General features: G+C 39.6%; 1 protein-coding gene and 1 non-coding gene across 9 annotated transcripts in view; one reads left to right on the top strand and one right to left on the bottom strand.

Annotated features, from left to right (window-relative positions):
• The window catches only part of LOC135075351 (broad-complex core protein isoforms 1/2/3/4/5), a 52,193-nt gene that overhangs the window by 10,986 nt on the left and 29,637 nt on the right, over positions 1 to 11,570 (bottom strand). For 4 of the 8 annotated variants that reach the window (XM_063969783.1, XM_063969789.1, XM_063969786.1 and 1 more), the window contains 6 exons: positions 11,327 to 11,564; positions 8,046 to 8,228; positions 7,058 to 7,300; positions 6,192 to 6,413; positions 2,472 to 2,622; positions 2,143 to 2,190 (listed from right to left, as the gene is read on the bottom strand). In XM_063969783.1, the coding sequence (XP_063825853.1) occupies positions 2,143 to 2,190; positions 2,472 to 2,622; positions 6,192 to 6,413; positions 7,058 to 7,300; positions 8,046 to 8,228; positions 11,327 to 11,512 (1,033 nt within the window). In that variant the 5' untranslated portion in view covers positions 11,513 to 11,564. Of the gene's footprint in view, positions 1 to 10; positions 821 to 2,142; positions 2,191 to 2,471; positions 2,623 to 6,191; positions 6,414 to 7,057; positions 7,301 to 8,045; positions 8,229 to 11,326; positions 11,565 to 11,570 lie in introns of those variants that run through there. The other 4 variants (XM_063969785.1, XM_063969790.1, XM_063969787.1 and 1 more) reach the window with 2 other exon arrangements.
• Positions 10,925 to 11,008, top strand: Trnal-uaa (transfer RNA leucine (anticodon UAA)). Its single transcript has one exon. It is a non-coding gene; the product is annotated as a tRNA-Leu (tRNA).

Genomic DNA, 11,570 nt, shown 5'->3' with positions numbered 1-11,570 from the left:
CTGCGCCACACATAACAACCAACATTAGCGCATTAGTCAACGCCTCGCCTCCGGCGTCGTATCCAACACCACTGCGACCGCTCGCATCCAACGGGTCCCATATCGAAGGAACCAATTGGCACAAATCGTACCGCTAACTTTGAAATTTAGAATGGGCTGTAGAGGCAATTCAACGTGTACAAAATTGACTAATGCGCTCACTTTACGTTGGTGGTTATGTGTGTACCGATCATAGATGTCCCAATTGGTTCCAGATAGGTGAGACGTCTCGTGCAAGCGTAGCGCCGTCCGGTACCTATCCAGAACGCGATGATACCGGCGGTCTACGCTCGCACGTAAGCGTAAGATATAGTTATAGATACAATATATATGATAGAAGTCTGCGATGCGCATGCAAGTACATGTATAACTATGCTATGTACAAATGTTAGGAACATATCGCGTTACATATTTTAACTTAACACAGGTCTACGGGCAAGACTATGGCGTTTAGGTGGTTAGGATGGCAGCTTGGTTTCTTCGAATGGCATCGTGCGTGCGTATGGCAACGGGGCGGGGCGGCGGCGGGCCGCGCGTCAGTTGACGGGGTAGAAGGGGCCGGCTGAGCTCGCGGGCGGCTGCTGCTGCTTGCGGTGGTAGATGGACTTGTGGTTCCTGAGGCTGTTCAGGCTGGAGTATACGCGCCGGCAAATGTTACACACTGGCTCCCTGGAGGGTCGCATGTGAACGTTCTGAATATGCCGTTTGAGCCGCGTCAGGGAAGACAAACTCTTGTTACAGGGCTCGCATCTGTAATCTTCTTGGGGGGTGCGGGCGCCACCTGGTCACAACACAAGCAGTTAGCCCTTCCGAATCTTCCGAACGCAGTTTTAATGCACTCTCCTTATCGTAGCCTCTCTTAAGCACCGCCACCCCCCTTTACATTTGATGATAGCCATCCGTCGCGCCGAATAATGCGAAGCGGTATTAGTAACGCATAATTAAACTTTGTTCGATTCCTAATCGATCGTTTAGAGACAGCTTAGTTAAGCTTTACAGCAATGAGTGTGCGATGAATAAAAAAATCGATTGTTTTCATAACAATCTGTGAGACTTGTCGTTGTCAGTGCAGTTTCGAATATCTTCAACAAAACGTTAATATTCTTCAATGAAATAATTGAGCGTATTTTTAAATAATGTGATACGACGTTAGCATTACTAAATTCCATTGTCCAATCTTGAATGTCCCCAGTTATTAATTTACACGCTATTTTTTCCCAAGACAATGCGATTTAATGGTTATTTGAGAGGTTATTTAGTAACAAGAATGATTCATGGGATCCGCTATGCTTCGCAATAAGTAAATACGACTTAGCCGCAATCCGACGGGTGAGCGAGTTCGAGGAAAATTTTGAAATGTCTTCTTTCGTTTAGATTCGTTTTTTTTTTCAATTCATTTTTAACAGCCAATTGTTTTGTAACAGCGGTAAGTGCATTTGATGGTCAACGAATTTTTTAAAACTAGAAGTTACTGGAATGGTCTAAAGGAAATTGAAAATAATCGGAAGAAAGACAAGAAAGAAGGAACTAAAATTGTAAATAAAATGAACTCAAAAGAAATAATAACCTTAATTGGAGACATGGGAGTGAGGGTTTGCCTAGCACACATTGTTCAAGTCACATCTAGAAAACAAGCTAGCATTTTCCTGTATAGGATACATTAAACTATGTTACAATACAATAAACATGCACGCCACATTGCATTTTGGTTCAATGACAAACATCATCTAGCAACCAGAACTGATTTTCTTTATCGATCTGATCAACAAAACTAAAATTATACCTACTTGTCTCCATCGAACCAAAACACAAAAGCTAACATTAATATTTAATACAGAACACAGAGCACAAAATGAAGACATATATAGAGGTTAAGAGGATATATAATTATAATACATAATATATATTATAGATCACGTAATAATTGCCTCATACATTTTGTAAAAAATATAAAACCTAGTAATGATATATAAACCTAATAATGACAGAGCAGAGAGGAAGCGGTGATGGTGGCATACGACAGACAGTGCATTAAAAATATCGTTTGTTTCAATATGTAGGTATGCATAAAATAAACTTGTTGCTAGACAAGCTGTAACTCACCTTGAGACGTGCTTGCCATGCTGTCTGACACCAGAGGATTCACCAACCCTGGAAATTTACCATCGTTCTTATGCACTCCAAGGGTTTCGATACTATTCAATTTTATAAAATTTATTTATTGCATTTTTTATCGATAATAATTTTAGTCGTCTCTCTTTAGAAGTAACCCCATAAATAAATATATTTACGATCGGTTTATTCATAAATTCCATACAATTTTTATAACAAAAAGCAGAAAATCAGCGTCAGGGATCAGCAATCTCCCATAAATACCGCGTACTAATCACTTCACAATACATTATCTAACATCAATCAAACATAATATTTACCAGAGAGAGATGTATCAGAGAGTGGCGCCATGCTGAAATGGTAAGGCGGGAATTTCGTGTCCGATGGCGGGACGAATGGCGAAGGTGGCATCTGTGGTGGAGGCGTGCGGTCGTCGGCTTCGGCTGAGCTGCCGCGGGATGGCGGGCCTCCCTGCGACAGAAATAAGTAGGCATTAAAGTGCTGTTCTGGATGTTTGTTACTCTATGGCGAGATATTTTGGGAGACTCGTATCGTTTTTCCTACGTTGTCGTTCGTTCGTTCTTTAAGGCTTTATTGGTGTAAGAAGTGATTTTTGTTATCTTCTATTGACAGATTTGAAATTCTCATTTAAATACATAATTATGTACACTATTGTACATTTCATTCAAGCTCTAAACAATTCATTCAGTACATCATCACAACTTTGTGTGTGCTTTCAGTCATTCACCCATTATTCACCAGGTCATACAACAGCACTAATTTCACAACTTCAGTATTAAATCACGATCTTAAAACATTTAAGTAGTTCAAAAGTTTGGTCAGATATCTACGCAATGAAAGACTCAGATATCTCATAAATCAAATTAAAAATGTTGTATTAACTCCGAGTTCGTCTCATCAACTATTTAAGTTAGCCTTCCAATCTAACTTTGAAATAGAGAAACTTTTTTACGGTAAAAATACCTAGTGGGTAATCTAAGGACGGTTCGCGGATCCGAAATAAATGTAAATGCTGTTAGGGCGGTAACTTGGAATACTGCGGATAAAAAGGTTTATTTATTTATTACTAGCTTTCCGCCCGCGGCTTCGCCCGCGTGGAATTTTGTCTGTCACAGAAAAACTTTATCGCGCGCGTCCCTGTTTCAAAAACCGGGATAAAAACTATCCTATGTTCTTTCCCGGGACTCAAACTATCTCTATGCCAAATTTCATCAAAATCGGTTGCGAGGTTTAAGCGGGAAAGCGTAACAGACAGACAGACAGACAGAGTTACTTTCGCATTTATAATATTAGTTGGGATTGTGTGAAATATAGCTTTGATTTCACGCCTTTGTAATCTAGTCGAAAGAAGCTTTTGAGTCGGACAAGTCAGGTGTGGCGGAAGGGGTGTAAATAAAAAAAAACTACCGTACATTACATTCTAAGGGAGAGTCCGGTAATTTGGACCAGTTTTTTTCAATCCCATTTTACACATAGTTTTCTTTTGTTTTTGCTAATGTTCATGGTACATAATTAAAGAGAAATTATTCAACTTACTATTTCATAGGTATTAATCAACATAATTGTTGTATATTTAGCACAAATAAACAAAATACCAGTTCAGAGCTTCGGTCCAATTTAGCCAACCGGTTCGATAATTTGTACCACAGGGTTACTAAATTGGATTTCAATAAATTTCAAGCCTGTAAAAAAACTATGGCAAAATATTATACGATACATTCTTAACAAATTAGGTAACGAAAAGGAACAGTAGTTAATAACATAGACAATCGATATTGTTTTACACGTTATCACGATTTTGAGTAAAAGTTTTGTAATTCCAAGTATCGTCACGCACACTTGTACTTAATCTACTTTGCCAGTCTTTTGCTTTCATTTATTGTTAGTCAAACATAACTACGCTATTATAACTTCAAAATATGATTAACTAAAAAAATTTCAAAATCCTTTGGTAAAGTTCCATACAATTTGATGTGGTACAATTTAGCCGACTAGGTGATAGTGCTTTTAAAAAATCGGTAAAAAATATAGTTTACAAATCCCGAAAAATGTTTCAAATAATTGTAATCCACACTAATTTACGTTTCTAAATAAACTAAACATGCATTGTCAAAAGTTACTTGAAAACAATGACAAAATACTTTTCAAAATAAAACACACGTGTTCGTTGTCACGGCAAAAACCAAATGGCCGATATTAATTGAATTTAGTTGTGTATCGCTGAGTGTTGCAATTACAGACATTCAATAAATACTTTACGAAATATGAGGGTGGTACAATTTACCCGGCGGTACAATATACCGAACTCTCCCCTATATAAAAGAATCTCAAAATTAGAAGTTATCTAATCTCATTTTGAGAAAAAGTCGCTAAAAATGAGAATTAAGTAAACAAGTTTAGATTGCAGTTATGTCAGTCTATTAAATATTGGTTCGCGTACTAAGAATTATACCTAAAACGGATAAAGTTGAGTTTCTTCCTCCACTACTCAGTTCACCAGCCTATATGTTATCCCGAAGTGGTGGTAGGCCAACTTTTTGGGACTTGTACAACTATTTACCCTGAAAAGGGCCTAAGCACTAAACAAATGATTTGATTTGAAACATGAGTGTCCTAATCACCAAACGACCCGTTAGTTCTGAGACCACTTGGGATGCTCGAACCGGACCCGACCACCCGACACCGCGCGTTCCGGGTACAGACGCGCTGTCTGCCGCGACAAGGTCACCCATCGAAGGTATTTGTATTTAGTCTAGTTGCATATCAATATTATTGTCAACGTCGCATAATAATAGCATTGCTGACTGAGCCATGTTACGATTGATTAAGGTTATTGTGCCTACTTTTTTTGGAAAATCGCTTCTGCACCAAAATTGCTCTATGGCCTTTTTGAAGTGTTCTCCATTACGAAAAAAACAATGATTGAAAAACGGTTGCGTTAGGTTTTGGGTCAATGTTTGATTATAAAATAATTTACCTACTTAGGTATTTCATTACAAAGGGGAAAAATTTATTAATATTAATTAACGCGAAATATTTTTCTATTATTAGATATTTTATGGTCATTGAGTAGCGTAATACTCGTATTTATTGAATCATGAATGAAGTGTACGTTATTAGAAATACCAACAGTTTTTCTAATGCTTATCCTGGGACGGAGGTTTCGGAATTTAGATTTTATGAATGATGAATAGGAAAACTGGAATAGAATATTCATTGGCTGAATTAAATTTAATATTTAAATTATCATTCTTCTTTATATACTGGAATTTCCTTTTTTGCGGATTTGTAAACTTAAAACACTTTAGACATGATATACCTACATTACCTTAAATGCATAATCCATAAATAGTTGTGTGTGTCTCTGGATTGGATTTCAACTGCTCTTTAATACAAATCGATTACCTTTGGAGACCACCAAGAAGTTCAGTCCTGTAGTAGAAATTCTAAAAAATCATAGCTTTTCAGCGGAAGAGCTCAATCTCAAAGAAGTGAAAGTCCCTCCCAGTGGAGGTTTTGAAGCAAAGTTTTAATAGAAGCCCTGTGAAATTAGCACCTTTTCTGAAGTTCTATGAGACAGCGAAAGTCCTATGAATCCAGTATTTTGTCTAACTCACCAGCGTCCGATGGTGGTGCGGCGGCGTGTCGTCCGTGCTCCTATCGATGTTGGCGTTGGGCACGCAGACCTTACTATTACACCAATGTACAAATAGTGATGTAGGGGCGTGTCGCCTGTGCTCATCTCGCAACGGGAGGATCTTTTTAGTTTGGTCTTCCTCAGCCACAGAAGTCCTGTCAAATCCACAGCTTTGGTAACTTACCAGGTGCAGGTTCTAGATCGTCTCGCACTGAAAGTCCTGCTAAACCAACAGCTTTCTAAACTCACCAGCGTCCGATGGTGCTCCTATCGATGTCAGTGTTGGGCACGACGACCTTTTCTATTACACCAATATCCAATGGTCCAGGCTAGCCCGTCTCACAGGGGAAGTCCTATGAATCCAGTATTTTTTCTAACTCACCAGCGTCCGATGGTGGTGCGGCGGCGTGTCGTCCGTGCTCCTATCGATGTCGGCGTTGGGCACGCAGATCATGTCCAGGGGCTCGTTCTTGACCTCGTCCATCAGCCGCGGCGACGGCGACGAGCTGCTGTTGGAGATTCCGTTCCCATTGTTGCCGGACTCGTGGGCGCGAGTGTTGTTCACCAGGGAGTGGTTCTTTGTGGAGAAGTCGTGGATTTGGGGCTGTTGGAGGAAGGTCTTGGTTAAAAAGTTGGTGGATAGTTATGAGAACTCATAAAATTAAGTTTATAAAGGACTGCATCTAAGCATCCTAAGTGCTGGAAGTGTAATCGGTAAAATTTGGTTTACTGATTGTGGATTCGTCCATGTATAGTTTCTATCTACTGAGTTGCCAAAACAGCGCTATCTCGATCAAGAAATCAGACAGATTATGTCTATCCAAGACCGGGGAAATCAAATGTGTAGTACCAGTTGATTTGAAAATAAGTTCCTAATCGAATTTTATCAGCTAGTGGTAAAACGATGGTGAATCTTTTATCTTTCGTTCGTTCTTTCGTTTCAGCCGAAAGACGTCCACTGCTGGACAAAGGCCCCTCTTCCAAGGATTTCCACAAAGACCGGTCCTGCACCGCTCGCATCCAGGCGCCTCCCGCGACCTTCACCAGATCGCCAGAATCTTTTATCAGTTTCATAGATTTCCTCTAGCTAGCATATTGATTTTAGTTAAGAAAAGGTAATGGTTTCTTTATTAACGGGCCGAATGCCGAGATTCCAGACACAATCACAATGCGAAAGTATTTGTTTCTCGTCCTGATCAGTGCTGCTAAGACATACGAAAAGTTAAAGATCTAGAACTAGATCATCACCTGGTCATTGTTGTTGTCGTGGCGCGGGCGCTTGATGACGTCAGGCGAGTTGTCGGCGGAGCGGCTCATACGGCGTGGCGGCAGCGGGATGCGGCGCATGCCGTGGCTGGGCGGGATGGTCAGCGCCTCCTCCAGCTTCTCGGAGTAGCTGGGCGTGTGGGCAGGGTGCGGGGTGTGCGCGGGGTGCGGCGGCGTGTGCGGCGACGGAGCGGTGGTGGTGGCGCGCACCGTTTGCAGCAGCGGCTGTGGGAGCAACTTGAGTTAGAATCAATGGTATCTTGTATGGGAAGTTGATTAGACGGTGGTGGTGACGTCATCTGCAGCAGCTGTCGGATGGGGATAACTTGAGTTAGAATATCTTGTATGGGAATGAAGTTGATTAGACGGCGCGGTGGTGGTGGCTCCGTCTGCAGTAGCTGTCGGAATTCCTTGTGTTAGCTAGTAGTAATGGTAGGTCTTGCATGAGGTAGATTGGTACCAATCCTTTGGACTGTAATATTTGCAAGTACTCATCATTTCAGCTAACGGCAGTCAACTGCTGGGCGAAAGCATCTCCCAAGGTCCCAAGGAGGACTATTATTTTTGCAAGGACTCAGCCAACGGCAGTCAATTGCAAAGCCTCAACCAAGGTCCCAAAGAGGACTGTTATTTTTGCAAGGACTCAGCCAACGGCAGTCAACTGCTGGACAAAAGCCTCTACCAAGGTCTCAAAGAACGATCCCGTTTGTTGAACACTGCACCAGCTATCTACTCGTAAGAATAACATACTTAGCCTAACTTTTGGAAAAGGCTAGCTATAAAATAACATTTCAATTCTTCATAAACGAAATGGGTTTTTAGGAGTTGATAACATAGAAAGAAGAAGGGGAGAATAAGGTCAATGTAAACCGCCTCTTAATCCTGGAGCATAAAAATAGAAAGGAATGTCGAATGGTGTTTTTGAAAGATGATCGGTGGTCTGCCTGATGAACCTGGTATAGCAACTAACCACCTGCACATCCTCGTTCTGCGTGAGTCCTGACACGCGCAGCACCTCGGCGGTCTTGAGGAAGGAGGACAGCGACCGCTGGTGCACGTTGACCTCGCCGTGGTAGATGAACTCCACCAGGGCGTGGAGGTCCGTGAACGCCACGTCTTGCAGCACGATCACGGGGTGCTTGCATGGCGTCGACTGTAAGAGAACAGCTTGTTGGGTTATGACAGTTTTGGAATTACTACCAACTGTAGAACATGATAGACCGAACTGAAAAATAGTGTTTCAACGTATAGTTTCAGGCGAGTTTACCTTGCTGAAACAAAGTGGAACTTTTGAGTTATCTAAACGCCATTTTACAAGAAAAATGTAGCTGATGTCACATGAGTAAAGAACCGTTTCATTACTCATGTGTTGATGTGCTTTAGTCAGATGTACAATAGATGTCTACTCACGAACGTTTTCAAGGATGAGCAAACGTCTATGATTCCGGGATATGAACTGGGCGAAAAATGTTCCATTACCATATTCATCTAGCGGGAATCGAACCCGCAATCATAGCTGGCGTATGCGTACCACTAAGGCAGCAGGCATTAGTTGACAATCATGTTGTTTAAAACACTCGAAAGTCCAGTAGCTCACACCATACGATTAATGTAAGTGAAATGTTGTTCACGAATGTTCGACGAGCTGACTTTATAAACCTAAAAATGGATTGTCTTAAGGATCAAGGTTTTTTGTTTGATTCTGGCAATCTTAATTAATCTAGGCCTCTCAGGACTTGGCCTTGGTCGAAGTAATCGCGTTACTTAAGAAATCTAATATTTTATTCCCATTGTAATTTGTTTACTTTTGTAGGTAACGGAAGGCCTTATTGGGGTAGGTTGGAATTTGAGATATTCTTAATTCCATTTGGAAAATAGCCCTGGGGATTGATTACGAGTACAATACTTCCTGAAGCTATAATAAAAATAATAGCCGTTAAAAATGAAATTGCCGAATTTTTTCTTCAATATTCATTAGGCATATAATTTTTTTAATGCAATAGCTATGGCAATATTTTATTTTATTTTACTATTCATTTCAAGGACCTACTATTTTTTTTACTAACAAACCTATACAGGTCAGCCCAAAACCCGCTACAAGAGTGGCGTTGTCAGTAGCCTTCATTAAGAGTAGGCGCACACCGTTGATTTTTAGTTGGCCGATAGTTGTGCCCGATTTTAATTTGTATGAAGAATCGGCCAAATCGAATCGGCGTAGTGTGCGCACTCCCATACATGCCATACATACTGATCAACTGCCCGACTAAACTATCGGCCGACGAAAAATCAACGGTGTGCGCCTACTCTAAATCTTCCTGCATGCAGTTGTTTGGGCACGGGCACGAAATAAATCGTCAGTCAATTTCAAAAATGGCAAAAATGTTTGGAAAATAAAAATTGAATTTTCTCAAATTCTCCATACAAAACGTCAATTTCATAAACACTTTTTCAGTTTAGCTTTGAAATATTTGTCAATAGATTGTTTATCAGTCGGTTAAGCGTATAATTTAGTTAGCTGCCGTATTTAAACGGGTTAGCCTAGAAAAATTTGATTCAAATCGGAACGAGAGTGTTCATAAATGAACCATTTTTTGTTATATCAATTCGGACGGGAGTAATTTATTAATTCCCAATCGGCCTGGATCGCATTCATGGCGGCTCAAATGGCTTAGTACAGAGGCGATACATTTTTTATCGAGCGTAATAACTTTTTTCGATGACAACGCAAATCGATTTATTTGATTTCTTTTAACGCCTCTATAGTCTATGCGGTGAGAGAATGGTCTAGTTACTAACGTAGAGTAACTTATTTAAAAGTTACTAAGTCATAGGTTCGATGCCCGCGTGGTGCACACATAGCATAGTGATTTAGCCCTTGATTTGGTTAGCTCCTTAGGACATTGTGAACTAGAGTCATCCTGATGCCTATCTGTATCATTTTTTTTATTGAACTACATAACATATAATTATGTTTCGCGTAGGTGTATACCCAAAATATCCCAAGTTATCAAACATCCATTTGAAAATATTTAAACGATATTAACAAGAGCAAAAATAGATTCAGAGGAAAGAATTACTTAATGACATAATTTTTAAATTTACCTATATTATGTACTTATCGTTTTCCTTCAACGATTTCGATTTTTACAAACAGGTAAGGAAGAATCTACTAACTAATATAAATGGCCTTTCATTAATACTATTTAAATCCTACTAATATTAATGCGAAAGTTTGGATGTCTGGATGTTTGTTACTCTTTCACGTAAAAAGTACTTAACGGATTTTGTTGAAACTTTACAGTATTATTGTTTGTAACCCAGATTAACATATAGGCTATATGCCGATCTGTGACACTAAATTTCACGCAGGTGAAGCCGCGGGCAAAAGCTAGTAATTTATAAATAGTCAATAATTCATAAAAATACGAATTCCATTTGCAGGAATTTTAATCACTGTCAGTATCAGCAAGTAGGTACTTACAAAATGTGTCATTTTTTCACGCCATTATAATTTAACTATTCGCTGTTATCAATAGGATTATTATAAAGATTTTTAATCATTGAAATAAATTATACTTAGTCATTCATAAAATCTTAATTACAACTGAAGTTCGTTTCAGCCAAATAACGTCCATTGCTGGACACAGGCCTACCCTAATATAAAACGATTTAAAGAAAATTCATATTTTGCATAAAACGTCGTAGTTTTTTTTTCATATCAGTTAAACCGATTTATTAATTAATCAAGTTTTCTCTATTGTTTAAGTTAAATTATCAACCATGCTGAATGAGCGTGAAGTTAAAAATTTGCGCGGGTAACTGTTCGATAATTTCGTCGCTGCCTGCCAAGTCAGGTTGGCCGAGTGGTCTAAGGCGCCAGATTTAAGCTCTGGTTCCCGAGAGGGAGCGTGGGTTCGAACCCCACACCTGACAGAATTGAAAATTGTTTTTCATGGTTTTTAAAATTTTCGTTTTGTTATTTATCTTTTTTTTTTAAATAATTTTGAAGGTGTAAGCGGTATACTTATTTTTTCACAATAAATAAAATAACGGGCAAAAATATTTATTGCAGTAGATTCCTTAAAAATTATTACTTGTGTCAGTCATTTAATAAAATTTTGTTGTCTTGATATTAAAAAAAAACTAAATAAAAAAAGAAAATTGTTATTTAAAAAAAAATGACAAGCTCGCTTATGGGCTATATGCCCCGTGAATTAAAAAAAACACATATAAAAGGCGGCAAAATCTTACCTTCAAGAGTTCTCTGAAATACGGGCTGCAGGCCGAAAGAACCACTCTGTGGGCCTTCAGACTCTTCCCGTCGCAGGCAAGAGTGACGTCCACGAAGTCTTCGTCATCTCGAAGGTTCTCGAAAGCGCTGGTGATGCTGCTTTGGTAGTTGTTCCACCGGAGGCAAAAATGCTGTGTGTCCACCATCTTGATTTTTTTTGTTTAACGGTTAACGAGTCATGTGGTCCGATTTGGCGGTCTGCAA

The sequence above is a fragment of the Ostrinia nubilalis genome, chromosome 10, assembly GCF_963855985.1.
Source record: "Ostrinia nubilalis chromosome 10, ilOstNubi1.1, whole genome shotgun sequence".
Lineage (NCBI taxonomy): Eukaryota > Metazoa > Arthropoda > Insecta > Lepidoptera > Crambidae > Ostrinia > Ostrinia nubilalis.
Note: the sequence above shows the minus strand (reverse complement) of the source record. Positions and strands in the feature narration are given on the sequence as shown.